The 13,838-nt window shown below is 42.8% G+C and overlaps 1 protein-coding gene across 1 annotated transcript in view; it reads left to right on the forward strand.

The window, feature by feature from the left end:
- Positions 1 to 538: 538 nt before the first annotated feature.
- Positions 539 to 13,838, forward strand: part of UBTD2 (ubiquitin domain containing 2) — a 41,925-nt gene continuing 28,625 nt past the window's right edge. Inside the window, exon 1 of the mRNA XM_083489666.1 lies at positions 539 to 714. Coding sequence (XP_083345792.1) covers positions 645 to 714 — 70 coding nt within the window. The 5' untranslated portion in view covers positions 539 to 644. The remainder of the gene's footprint in view (positions 715 to 13,838) is intronic.

Genomic DNA, 13,838 nt, shown 5'->3' on the forward strand with positions numbered 1-13,838 from the left:
TTCCCCAATGGTTGCTTGGGAAGAGGGCGGAGGGCTTGACAATTCAGCCCCTTAATAATGCCACCTCGTCGCTCTTGGGACTCTTTCCCATGTCAGTAAAGGAGCCAAGCGATTGTGAAGCCCGGCTGGGGAGGAAAAAGTGAGGCTCCTGCGGGTCTCCGGCTTCCACGAGGCAGTCGGTGCTCGGGTGCTAAGCCACCACCAGGCTCTGCGCTCCGGGAAGGGGAAAGGCTCGTATTTCCCTCGGCGCTGAAAAGAAAGAGGAGCTCCTCCCCGAGAGGCGGAGGCGGCGGCATGGCCGGGCAGCCCCACGACAGACCCCAGGACTGCCTTTGCTGCTGCTGCCGCCGCCCCCTCCTCGCCGCTAGAGCTCCTTCTCCCGCCCGGGCGCTGCCGCTATTGTGGCGGGCCTGCCCGCCTTGACAGAGGCCGCGGCGGTGGGATCCCCGCTCGCCAGCGCCGGGGCGGGCGCCTGAGCGCGGGAGGCGGGCGCTGAGGCGGGGCCGGGGCGAGCGCAACAAGAAGGAGGAAGGGGGCGGCGGCTCCGGAGCCAGCGCGCCTGCCCGACCGGCGGCGAGAGCGACGGGGACGGAGGAGCTCGGGCGAGGAGGAGGCGGGTCTCCGGGCCGGGGCGGCCGGGCCCCATGGGCGGGTGTGTGGGCTCCCACCACGACTCCTCGGGCAGCCTCAACGAGAACTCGGACGGCACCGGAGGTGAGAGGAGGAGGAGGCGGCGGCGGCGGCGCCGCGGGGCTGGGGCTTCGCTCGGCCGCGGCGGGGAAGGGGAGCGCGCAGAGGCGGCAGCTGCTGCTCCTCCACAATGGGGAGAGAAGCCGGGAGGGGCCCACACGCCCTCCCGCGGCTTCTCTGTCGACATCCCTCGCCTTCCTCGCGCTCTCTCTTTTCCCCAACCCCCAAGAAGGAGCGCCTCGCTTCCCCCGTCGCCCCTTCCCAGCGGAAGGGGGGGGTCTTCTTTTCAACTTTCCTCAACTAAAAAGGGTCTCCAGGCGCTCGCTTAGGGGTATTTCTGGGCCCGGGGGGCAGGGGCTGGGCGTGAGGGGCAGGGCCCTGACCTGCAGGGGGCGAGGTGGACAAGGTGGGATAGCCCACCCCCTTCCTTTCTCGTTGCCCAGGTATGGAAAAGAATTGTTTCCCTTCTGTAGTCCAGTTGCCAGAGTCTCCGCCACCCACACTTGAGGCACCCACACCTTGAGAAAGGCAATTTAACAATCCTCTTTCTCTTCTGAATACTTTTAACTATTTTGAGCTTCGTTATTATTATTGTTGTTATTGTTATTATTAAAAGTATATTGTTTGTTTTTATGGTACATCCTGCCATTTGGGGTGTGTATTGAGAAGTTGAAAGGTAGGGTATAGAAGTCTCTTCATAAATTACCGGTATGTGGGCCACCGCCTCCCTTCTCTTGACTTTGCTCATTCAAATGTACATGATGAGAAAGTGGCTTTCTTCTTGTCAGTATGGCTTTTCTTGAACCTCCCTTCCACATACTTAGCAGATACTGTAAACATATATTGTGCCAAAGGATGGAATTCTTACTGGAAACAATCATCTTCCTTAAAGTGGACTGAACTCAAAAGTTGTAGGTTTGTGTACGGTAATTCATATCTGCCTGTTATTCAGCTTTGCAAAGATTTATATGTTAATCAAACTGATGGTGGTGGTGATGATGATGGTGGTGGTGGTGGAGTTTTCTCTCTGAAATGGTTCTAATCTGTCACCTGAAGATCACTTACCTGCCACTTTAGGGTTTTGTACCCAGTTTTCTTCTAGTTAAATGTTGATACATCTCCCCCGGTTTAAATAACTTTAAATACTGTCTACCAATTTTTCTTAACTGCACATGTATTTAAAAGGGCAAATCATGTGGCAACACCAAATTTCCATTCTCCTTTAACAGATGGTTATTTCAGTCACCATATCAGTATTGCTCTCTATAGTATATTATTGCTTATGGATTTGTGTTAATATCTTGGGACTTTGGTTGTTAGATGCATTTTTAAATGCCAGAGTGTTACAGTTCACAAACCTATTTTATATTACAATTGACATTCAGGGGTAATGTTTGTATGGGATAAATTTCTGAATTGTCAGGGTTGCACGGCAGTTAGCTATAGAATTTCCATTAGAGGAGATTGGATTTCGGTACCTACACCCTCAAACAACTTGTAAAAATTGAAAAGACCTGCTTAATAAGTTATCAAAACCAAGGACAATGGGGGATAATGTAAAATTAACTAGGCTTAAAGTGGAAGCTGCGATGTAGCTGAAACCACGAACTGTACCTAGATAATTCACTATGCCTATGTAATGTCACCCATTATTAAGAAACTACCACACTGGCTAAGTATTATGAGGCAATGCAAGGTCATAGAAGATACACCTGTAAACCATGAACTTCCTGGCTTTTTTATGTTATCCTTCTGATCATCAAAGTAGGTTTTTTCCCCAACACAGGGTATGATATATCTTAATATAAATTTATAAGATAAACGATTCAGTGGAATTGTGGCTGCTTCTTATCAAGATTTCCCTATTAAGGTTTTGTGAATATCTTACATACACATTATACATTGCTGTATTTTGGTGCAAAGAGCCTAATATCCGTGTTACAACAGCTGGATTTTCTAGGATGCCCATCTGTTCAAATCATATACTAGAGTGCAAGCTTGAGGATCAAAGGATAAATACATTTAAAGCTATTTCACTAAAATGAGATCTAGTATGATTCCACTTCAATTATGTGGCATCCAGGCATGATTCTTAAATGCATGAAAGTTTCTGCAATTTCTATGTGTACGCATGTGCGTATCCTACGTAAGGTTTTCTTTCCTAAAAATAAAATATATGATTGAGCCATTCTATTAAAAATTAATGTACCGTAATCTACCAATCAAGATGTCAAAGTACACCTTTCTCTTGTTCTCAAAAGGTAAAACCTTTCTTAAATATGTGATTGTGGTAAGTGTACAATCTGACTAAATGTCTCTCAAGGGAAACTCTGTTTTGAAGTTTCAAGTGGGTTGCTGAGAACACTAGAGCACATGTTTTGGAACAGCCTTACTGAGTTTGAGGCTAGGCTTGCTAGCCCACTAGGTCACTCTGTCTCTAATTTCACTTGCAGTGCTAGGTCACAGAATATCAATTTACAGGCTCCTGCAAATTATTACGATGAGATCTTGTGCAGTAGGAAAACATTTTAGAGGCAAATCTCAAACCAGAAGCAGATATAGCTTGTGAAATTACACAGAGTCCAGAGGTAATAAGAAGTTATTACTGTTCATAAGTCACCACTGATCAATGAAGTTCCTGTAATAATCCCTTTCTCTCTTATTACTTCCATCAAATATGCAATATACTGTAGACTTTGAAAGACATTAAAATTCGCTGGATGTCGTAATGCATATGTTAAGTACATGGGTGTGCATGTGATATAAAATGTCAGGATACATCTTTTCAACCACTTTGGTATAATTTTGATCTCTCTTTGCAGTTTTCTGTGATAGACATCAGTGCAATTAGACTTTTATAATGGAGGAGGACCTGTGCCTTCCAGATGTTGGCAGACTCCCTTCTCTCATCAGCCTAAACCACTATGGTCAGTGTTCAGTGATGATGGGGCCTATAGTAAAGACACAGGTCCCCGCTTAGCTGCTTTATGGGGAAATAATTTGTCCAATATAAATGAGATAATGGTACTGAGGCAAAAAAATAAATGTATTGGGTGGCTATTTATTTATTTTTTCATTTATGAGTTGGTTCTTAGAAATCATTTTTGTTTTCAAGGAGTTTTCTAGCTTCGTCTGCATGAGGAGGAGCCTCAACTGAAGGTAGTCTGCTGGGTAGCTGTTCCGTTAGCAAGCAGTCTATGTTTGATATTATTTATTAAATTTCTACATCACTCCTCGTATGAGGGTTACAGGGTAGTTTGCAACATAAAAACACGTAAATTTACATCCCATCTTAATAAAGCTGATATATATACCACTGCGCTCAGGGGGTTTCAGGCAGCCTTTCCTCCACTCCTGGAACTTGCGGGGCTGGGGGCGGGGGAAGCCCGAGCTTCCCCCGCCACCAGAACAGGTCCGGGAGTGGCGGCAAGGTTGTGCAAAACCTTGTCTCCGCTCCCGGAACTTGCGGGGCTGGGGGTGGGGGAAGCCCGAGCTTCCCCCGCCCCCAGAACAGGTCGGGGAGTGGCGGTCCCCTCTCCCTCCTGGGGAAAAGCCCGCAGGAGCCGCGCGAAGCTTGTGTGCGGCTCTTGGGGGCTTTTTCTGTCTGCCTCCCTCTTGCATTCACTCCATAGGATGCACAGACTTTCCCCCTTAGTTTTTAAGAGGGAAAAAGTGCATCCTATGGAGCGAAAAATACGGTACATGCGATCAGATCACTAGGCTGCATCAGATCAAACTGACTGCTATGACATTTTGAAGTTCTCTCAGCTTTACTGAACTAGGGTTGCCATATATTGAAGAGCAAAAAAGAAGAGAGCCCAAGCCACTGCCAGCCTGAGCTGGGAAAAGAGGCGTGGGGGGCTACCACACTAGCACACCTCTTTCCCCTGCTCAGGCCGGCAGTGGCTGCGGCATGCAGAGCAGCCTGAGCCACTGCCAGCCCAAGCAGAGGCAGGACCCCAGCTCCTACCTGATGTTTGCTGCAATGGCCTCGCTTTATTGTGGCGCTTCCTCTTCTGCAGCACAGCGTCGTCCTGAGCATGCATGTGCCCCCCAACCCCCCAAAAAATCTCCCAAACCCGAACATTTCCTTTAAAATGTAGAAACCTGCCCGGATGGGCATGTTGGCCCCCCAAAAACGGACATGTTCAGGTTTTCCTGGACAAATGGCAACCCTGACTGAACATCGTTTGGACTAATCTTGTGCTGCAGTGGTTTAGATTATTTCATTTGTATGCCTAATTCAGAATTAGTTCAGTTTAGTCCCACACTGATTAAATATATTCTCTCTACTGAAGTGGGCAGTTACAGGCTTTGCAGCTTAATTTTTCCCCGTTGGAGTTTTTGTTGATAAACTCTTTCTTATTCAACTCACTCTGTTAAGGATATATCTCATTAGAAATTGTGAGTGTTTGTTTTCTTTTTTCAAAGTTCAGCAAGGCCTTCTGTTGCTTGTACAGAACAAAGAGAAGAGATCCATATTCGAAATATGGGCCTTGTAAGCCATTACAGATTTAAGCCTGTGGTCTGCAGCTGTCTGCTGCTGTTTTTTCTGACACATGCCTTGCCTGTTCATGGTATGAAGCTCGCTAACAGTTCAGCTTCATTGATTTGTTATCATCATGTCTTCTGAAGTATCCTAAGATGACCAGTGACTACCAGTAAGAATCATATAATTGCACACACTGGTGACATGTTAAAAAAACCACTACGTGTAAAGCCTTAACTGTAGTGCCAAATATAGCACTTGGACTGTACTTTTGCTAACTGTTGAAAATCCTTACATAGATTCAGAGTAGAAGTAGGCTACTTATTCAGTAGTACTGACCATGTTTGAAATGTCTGATGAGTTGGAAAGGCGAGTTTGCATTTAAAGACTGCTTTCATTTTCTGTCTCTTCTCTCTGTATCAGATCTGTGATTGTCTTGCTGCTATCTGTCATTGGAAGTCTATCAATTTTATGAAAATCAGGATAGATCAAGTCCTAGGGTGATGATTCCACCCCCAATACTTTTTTCCAAACTGGTTGTGTGGTTGCTTGCTCTTCCATACAAACTTGAAGCCTTGGTGGTTTTGCCTCCTGCTAAAAAAGAAAAGTGAAATCAGTCTTGTTTCTAACCTTGCTCTAAGTGTGGTATATAAATAACAGTTGTGTGTGTGTCAATATATTAAACTTCTATAATGCCAATTCTACTGTTTCAAGGGTGGCATTAGAATGCTTGTGAGTTCTGAATTTTTGACATGACCAGTTTTAGTTCATTGCTTGCGGTTGTTCCTCCTATTGAAGAAAAAAGCCAGATTATTTGTTTAATGAAAGTCTCATGTATTAGTTTTTCTAATCCATTTGTGAGGAGCTTCTGGACCTCTGCTAATAAGAATTTGGGATTGTGATGGGGGGTTCGTGCTCCCTCCTGCAGAAACTGGGGTGAATAGAAAAAGGGATTGCCACACAAGCAATTCTTGTGAAGAACTCTGCCTCCACTGTGCTGTATTCTGATGCCCCATTCTCTATCATTTATCATAGTAGTTGCCCCTCCCCTATTCCCAGTAGGTTTCTTGGGCCATTTCATAGTTAAGGTAGAGGCCCACCCTTGAAATAATGGATTGAGGGAAATGCTGAAACTGCATGTGATGAACTAGTCTTTCCCGCACCGCCAATGTGGAAGAGATACAAAATGTATACCTTTTTTTTACCATTTTGTTAGTGGGAGACTAGTCCTACAAACGTGACAAGCAAAGCTAAGCCTGGATTAAGTTCCTTTTCTAGAGTGGACTAGCAAGAGCATGAGGGAGTGGGGAGCGGGAAATCAGTGCAGTATCAACACTTGGTTAGAAATGCACTATAAATATCAGAAATGCATTATTATTATTATTTGCTGCCCATCAGATTGAGTTGCCCCAGCCACTCTTTGAAATTCTTTTGAGATTTTATTAAGATGTACTCATGTATAAATAGAGCCAAAGCAATTTGGAACTGTGCAGGCAAACTCTCTCAACTTGAATTTAGCTTCGGGAATTGTAATGAGCAAGATTATACATGGAGTAATGGAAGTCCGACAATCATATTCCCAAGGCCTCTAAAGTTGCATTCTAAGGCTGTGGGAGTGGACTGTGCCCTTAGTGATGGTGCGGTTGTGTAGCAAGGGGTTTAATACGATGTATGCATGAATGAGCAGTGTGCTAATCTAAGCGGAGAAGAGTTGGTGATCACTGCCCCATTGCCTGACTGGATGCAGCTCAGTTGCACTAGAAATCCTTAACAAAATATGTTGCAACTGGATAGTGTCTAAATAACTTCATTTCTCCTATTTCCATTTCCATTTACAATTAGCATTGCCCATCTTTTGAATGGCCTTCTACATGTATGTATCTGAACAGCAGTTGTGCATTATTTATTGTAATAGAAACTTTCCACAGTTTAACATTACATGGCAGTGTTATTTTAACTACTGGGTGCTAATTGTCGGATAACATGGTTTCTGCTCATTCTCTCAAACTGCTCCTTTCATGAACTATTATTCATTATTTCGGTAAATGTAGGCCATGCATTTATACTATTGCAAGGAAACTTAACTGGTTAAAAAGTACTATTTCTCTGTAGTTGGCGGACTCCACCGCAGCGAGGTTTCCAGCAACTCCTGTAGATTCTGTCTTCGTTTTCTCTTTAGAACAAGAGAAGCAAATGGGCTTTAAAGCTCTGGTGGGGGTTTTCATTCACTGTTATGCAGATATAATGCTGTCATTGTGATCTAAAGTTTTAAAGTGATTATAAAAGCAGTGTCATTGCTTAAAACTGTTCTGTTCTTGAACTGGACTGTTAGAGGATGTGTATGTGTGTTTATGATATCTATGAAAGAATGTAGCTCAGTAGGAGAGCATCTCCAGGTAGGGCTTGAAGTATTTCCTTTTTTGAAACCCTGGGAAAACCAGTGTAGACCAATGGTCTGGCTTAGTGTCAGTCGGCCTTCCATATGTCTAATAGCAATATTCTTGCCTCGGAACTGGGAAGCTATCTGCCATCAGCCAGGGACCATTAGGAGGTCCTTCCCAGGAACAACATGGCAAAGGGGAGATTAAAGTGGCCCCATACCTTGGCCAGAAAAGGAGCTGCTTCAGGGACCTTTATTCCAACCTCCCTGCCAAAAAGAAGACCCTACAGTACTTCAGCGGCAAGTTGCTGTGAGACCACAGAACTGAAGGAAGCTATATTCTGGCCATATACATTGACTAGGGGACTAAGGGCTACTCAGTTGTGAGGTTTGGGGGTGGGGTATTATTACAACCATAAGCCATCCTGAAGATCATTCATTTGTAGGGGGGTAGTATGTCAGAGAAATTATTGTAGCATTGACAGAGCAATCCTATGCATGCTTACTCAGAAGTAGAACACACTGTGTTCAATGTGCCTTAGTCCCATTGGTTGGTATACATTAGTTTGTTTGTTCTGAAACTCAATAAAATACCCTATTTTTCCATGTATAAGACAACCTTTTTCTGATTTTTTTGTGATAAATTGAAGGTCGTCTTATACACGAGTTAATATGCTAAGTAAGCGAGGGCTGGTGCTGTGGTGGTAGCAGGAAAATGTTGGAGAGGAGGCTGCTTACCCACTCTTCCCGCCTTAGGAAGAGTATTTGGTGAGTGCCAGTATGCGGTGTATTACGGCACCAGTTGTGTCAGCCAGAATGGGGGATGCTCGAAAAGCTGCTCAACAGCTCAGCAATCTTACAAAAGCAGCTCAGCAACTGTTGAGGGCTCCCAAAAATAGGGGTCGTCTTATGCATGGGGTCGTGTTATACATGGGAAAATACGGTAATATTCAAACAAAAGCAAACACAAAAATATATAAAATGAAACCATATTGTGTTGGTGGGGTTGTGCATTTTTTGTAGCCCAAGACTGTTACGGAATCACTGTTGTTTCCTAGAAATAAACTGAAAGTGTTGCTGACCCAAGATCGGTGTAACTGTTCTAGCAAAATAGGTAGTTGTGGACCTCTTAAAGAAAAGTAAAACATTTCAAGAACTCTGTGTGTATTTGCAGTGAAGAAATACTGTGGTGTTGAATAAGCAGAAGTAAGTCATTTGAAACAATGGATGGATAGTTTGGAAATGTTTTCTAAGGAGTGAGGTGAAAATATTTTGATTTAATAGACATAAGTTATTGACAGTTAAGATTTCATCTTCTTTCTTAGAGCTCGGTGTTTTGAATGTAGTGTGGAGGTCATGAGTTTCCAACTTGATGCTAATTTTGCATATCTTACTGGTACAGTACAAAACTATGAAGAGTCGAGACCAACATTTTCCAAAGTCTAGATTATGACTCCACTTGGTTTGATTAGTAAGGTTGCAGATGCACAATTTGTAAGATTAAAAAGGTTTGTCATTCTATAAAGTTCAGCTTCAGGTACCAGCAGCCTTCATATTTACCCCACTTTTTAAATGAAAAGTTTTTCAGTTTTTCATCACATGAAGCAAGCAAGAATGTTAGAATAATTTTTAAATGTTAAATTTTAACTGATGCTTACATACTTCTTGGTGCTTTTTGAGTGGTAGCTAACATTCACATTATTCATAATTTACAGGAGCTAATGGTTTTAGTTTACTCTGTTATAACCACAGACTTGTTCCGTAAATTAATTTCAACCATAAATTACCATAAATGTAGCATGTGACCACCATAGAGAAATTGAGGATTCTTTGCAGTTAATTATGAATTGTGAACAAGCCTTTTATTTTATTTTAGGTGGTGGAACAGTAAAATAATTACACGTTGTCTCTTCCTATGATTACTGCCGTTTGTTGTAAATTCCAAAACTTTAAAGATGCCAACATTTAAAAATGCATGTTTTAACTTTGAACGTTAAACAGTTTTGGGTGGTTTACTCAACCTAGGTTTACTCAGAGTAGACCATGCACATTAATTTAATGGGTCTATTCTGAGTTAAGCAACTTGTACTTCCATGGTAGTATTATGCAAAAAGCACAGTGATTTATTATTTCACTGTATTGTCATGAACTTGGTGGAGTCATCAAGAAATGTGGTGGTCTCTCTCCAATTTTCTAGCATGTACCCTGAGATAGCTAGAATGGAATGAATTGCACTGCCTTTGGAACTTACTTTTCCTGTACAGATTCCCACCACAGTCTTCTTTGCCCCATTTTCTTGAAATCAGTTATCCTGCTGCTGGGCAGAACCACCAATCTGCTGAGAATGTCTAGTTATCTGCTTTAAAATGTCAATACAGTGAGTATGTTTGCACAACTGAACACCTCTGGATTTTAATCTCCCCTCCCCACCCACAATTGTATTTGACTCTTTTAGAGTTTCAGTTTGAATGCATTTTTCTCATTTCTTCTGATAAAGGTTGGTGATCTATACAGGCTTGAGTATATCTTTCTTACAACAATGAACGTGGGCTATGAATTTGAAAGCTGCATCTTGCATTTTATGTTTCTGTCATCTTCCTTGGCTTTGCTTATAATTTTTTGTTTCTAAATTTTTACAGGTAAGGCAGAATATATACCTAAAGAACAGGGATCCCTCAGTATTCTAAATAATTTAGTAGGATAGCTATTCAGTCTCCTGCAATACAGGAAATTCTGAAGGTGGCAACATTATTAGTTATTCCTTTTGGGATCATGTGTGCGTTTATTTCTTTACTTCTGCTACTGGATTCAGTAGTGCTTTGTGGCTGTGGTAACCACCTAAATTTGCAACATGAGCTGCTAGCTGTCAATAACTTCCCAGCCATACGGAACATACATTATATCTGCAACCTGACATTTCTGACTGGTTTTTGAGATGTGCTAAATTTTACCTTGCTGGATTCTGTAGGCAGACAGCTCTCCATATGGTCACAGTTACGACATGGCATTTATAGGCAACTATCTAGTGTGCAAGTAACTGCCTGAATACTGAGGTATGTCCTACAGAATTACACATTAAAAATATTAAAATAGCAAAACACTTTCCTCACTGTGACAGTTAAACTTTACAACTCAGTCATTTTTGCTGAAATGGTGTTGTGAGGTCTCTTAGAGTTAATTCAACATACTTTGAAACATCTGTGATTTGCTGTAATATGACCAAAAAAAACCCTGACTAGTACAGTGGTGCCCCGCAAGACGAATGCCTCGCAAGACAGAAAACTCGCTAGACGAAAGTTTTCCGTTTTGGAGGTGCTTCGCAAAACGAATTTCCTATGGGCTTGCTTTGCAAGACGACAGTGCCTTGCGAGTTCCTGCGGGGGTTTTTTCCTCCCCCCCTTTTTTTCTAAGCGGCTAAGCCGCTTATCAGCTGATCCGATCAGCAGCTAATCCGCTAATAGCGCTAATCCGCTAATCCGTCAATGGGCTTGCTTCGCAAGATGAAAAAACCGCTAGACGAAGAGAATCACAGAACGGATTCTTTTCGTCTTGCGAGGCACCACTGTATTCTTGTTAATTGCATTAACCTGAACATGGTCTTTTAGGGGTGCAGTTGGATGCATAATAGAGATTTTGCAGAGATTACTAATTGTCTGTTAAACAAAAATGAATGCAACAACACAAGAAAATTATTTGGAGATGAGCAGACGAAATATTTTGAAACTGTGACAAAGTAATGTCTTCATTTGGTGATATAGCAAGAAGAAAAATGCAGGAAACCATGTAAAGAATGTACCATTTTGAACGTATTATAACTTCTGCACTCAAAACACAATCTGCAATATGATTTGCATTTGCATTGCCAGGATTATTGTTTTATTACTGAAAAAAACTTAAGAGACACAACATCCATTTGTTTACACAAAATAAGACCCATTCTTATTCCTCCCTTGTGTGGTTACCATTTGTTTAGCATAGACATTTTGTTGGCCAATTACAATCATGTTGCTTCCCCCCACACACACACACACATTGATTTCTATGAGCTGCCCTGGGAGAAATTTAAAAGTGGCTTCTTAACGTGAACCAGGAAATGGCCTGTCTAGGCAATGAGATGATTCTCATTGATATTTTCTGGTCTACCTTGTTCTCAAATTATTGGATTTCTTTCTACATTATGGATTTCCTGTAGCTTAAAATGTAGAATGGAAAGTAGTTTATCAAATATACATGAGGAAAACATAAGATGACAGTTTTTTAAAAAAATAGACTTTCTTTCATTGAGAGGTAGTCTTGCCAGAGGTTAAAACATTGGCATCTTATGTAGGTAACATGGAACTGTGCCACAGTACAGTCATACCTTGTGTTGTGTCCGCTTCATGTTGCGCCTTTTCGCGTTATGTCCCACAGCAACCCGGAAGTACCAGAACAGGTTACTTCCGGGTTTTGCTGCTCGCGCATGCGCAGAAGTGCTAGATCACACTTCACGCATGCGCAGAAGTGCCAAATCATACCTACGCAGTGCTACGAGTTGCGGGCATTTCACGTTATGGGCGGGCCTCTGGAACAGATCCCGTCCGTATCACGCGGTACCACTGTATCTTAATATGCCCAAGTACTCTTTTCATTACCTCTTGGATCTACCTTTATTAACACTTAGATAGCCTTCAGTGCATTGAGGTTTGCTGACATTTGTTTATACACAGCTCTCTTAACTCTCTTATACACAGCATTTCAGCTGGGTTGAGGTCTGGATTTTGACTAGGCCATTGTGACACCTTGGTTCGGTTCGATTTACTGGCATGCTTGGGATCCTTGTCCTGTTACATGACCCAGTTTCAGCCAAGCTTCAGCTGTTGGGCAGATGACCACACATTTGGCTGTAGAATACTTTGGTATACAGAGGAGTTCATGGTCGACTCAGTGACTGCCAGGTTCCCAGGTCCTGTGGCTGTAAAACAAGCCCAAATTATCACTCTTCCACCACCATGCTTGTGCTTATATGCTGTGATTGGTTTTTGCTAAACGTGGCACTGTGAATTATGGCCAGACATCTCCACTTTGGTCTCATCTGTCCAAAGGACATTGTTCTAGAAGTCTTGTGGTTTGTTCAGATGCAGCTTTGCAAACCAAAGCCATGCTGCCATGTTCTTTGGCAAACATTCCAAACCATACTTGCTCAGTCTTTTGATAATTCTACTGCCATGAACTTTAACATTTAACAAGCTAACTGAGGCCTGTAGGTCCTGAGATGGAACTCTTGGGTTTTTTTGCAGTTGCTTGGTCTGTGAGCATTGCTTGGTCTGGCTTTGGGGTGAATTTGCTGGGGACGTCCACTCCTGAGAAGATTGCCAACTGTCTTGAATGTTTCCCACTTTTGAATAATCTTTCTCACTGTAGAATGATGGTCTTAAAATTGGTTGGAGATGGCCTTAGAACCTTTCCCAATTTCATGGGCGGCAGCACCTGCTTCTCTAAGAACATTGTGTCATCTTTCCCCCTTGGCATTGTGTTAAAGCAGGTGTGTTAAAGCACACCTGAATGCTCCAGACCAGCAATCTGCAAAAACTTAGGCTTTTATAGAGGTGGGCACACTTGCTGATGATCACTTAACCAAGGGCATTTGATTAACACCCCCTGTCTGCTACTTAGCCTCTTGATTCCTATGGAAGCGGTAAGGGTGTACTTAGTTTTTCACACATGACTTCTGCACCTTGGCTTTATTTCTGTATACCCAGAACAAACTTAGTTGGTATCTAAGGTGCTACTGGACAATTTTCTAATTTTTTTATTTATTTCCACTACGTCAGACCAACACAGCTACCAACTTGAATTTAAAATTGACTGTAATTCTTCTACTTCATTGTTCAGTACATTCCAAACATTGAACCTTTACTATGTTGTTCAGTTGCCCCCAGTGTGCTCTAAATGGAAAATTTTCTAGACTGTAAAAAGCCCAATAGAAGTAGGGAAACTTTGCATGTATTTGATGTGTAATGCAGTCAACTCAGGTATAGTACAGTGGTACCTCTGCTTATGGACGCGATCCGTTCCGGGGTGCCGTTCGCACCCCGAAAAGTCCATAAGTAGAGTGCCGCTTCTGCGTGATGCAATAGAGTGCTCTTGCGCATGTGCGAAGCATGCGTGCAGAGCGCTTCTGCACGTACGGCGAAACCCAGAAGTATACACTTCCGGGTTTGCTGCGTTCTCAACCCAAAAATTCGCAACCTGAACCTAACACAACTAGAGGTATGATTGTATCTGGAAGCAAGTCTGTCT

The sequence above is a fragment of the Podarcis liolepis genome (genome assembly GCF_965112155.1).
Source record: "Podarcis liolepis genome assembly, chromosome: 2".
NCBI lineage: Eukaryota > Metazoa > Chordata > Lepidosauria > Squamata > Lacertidae > Podarcis > Podarcis liolepis.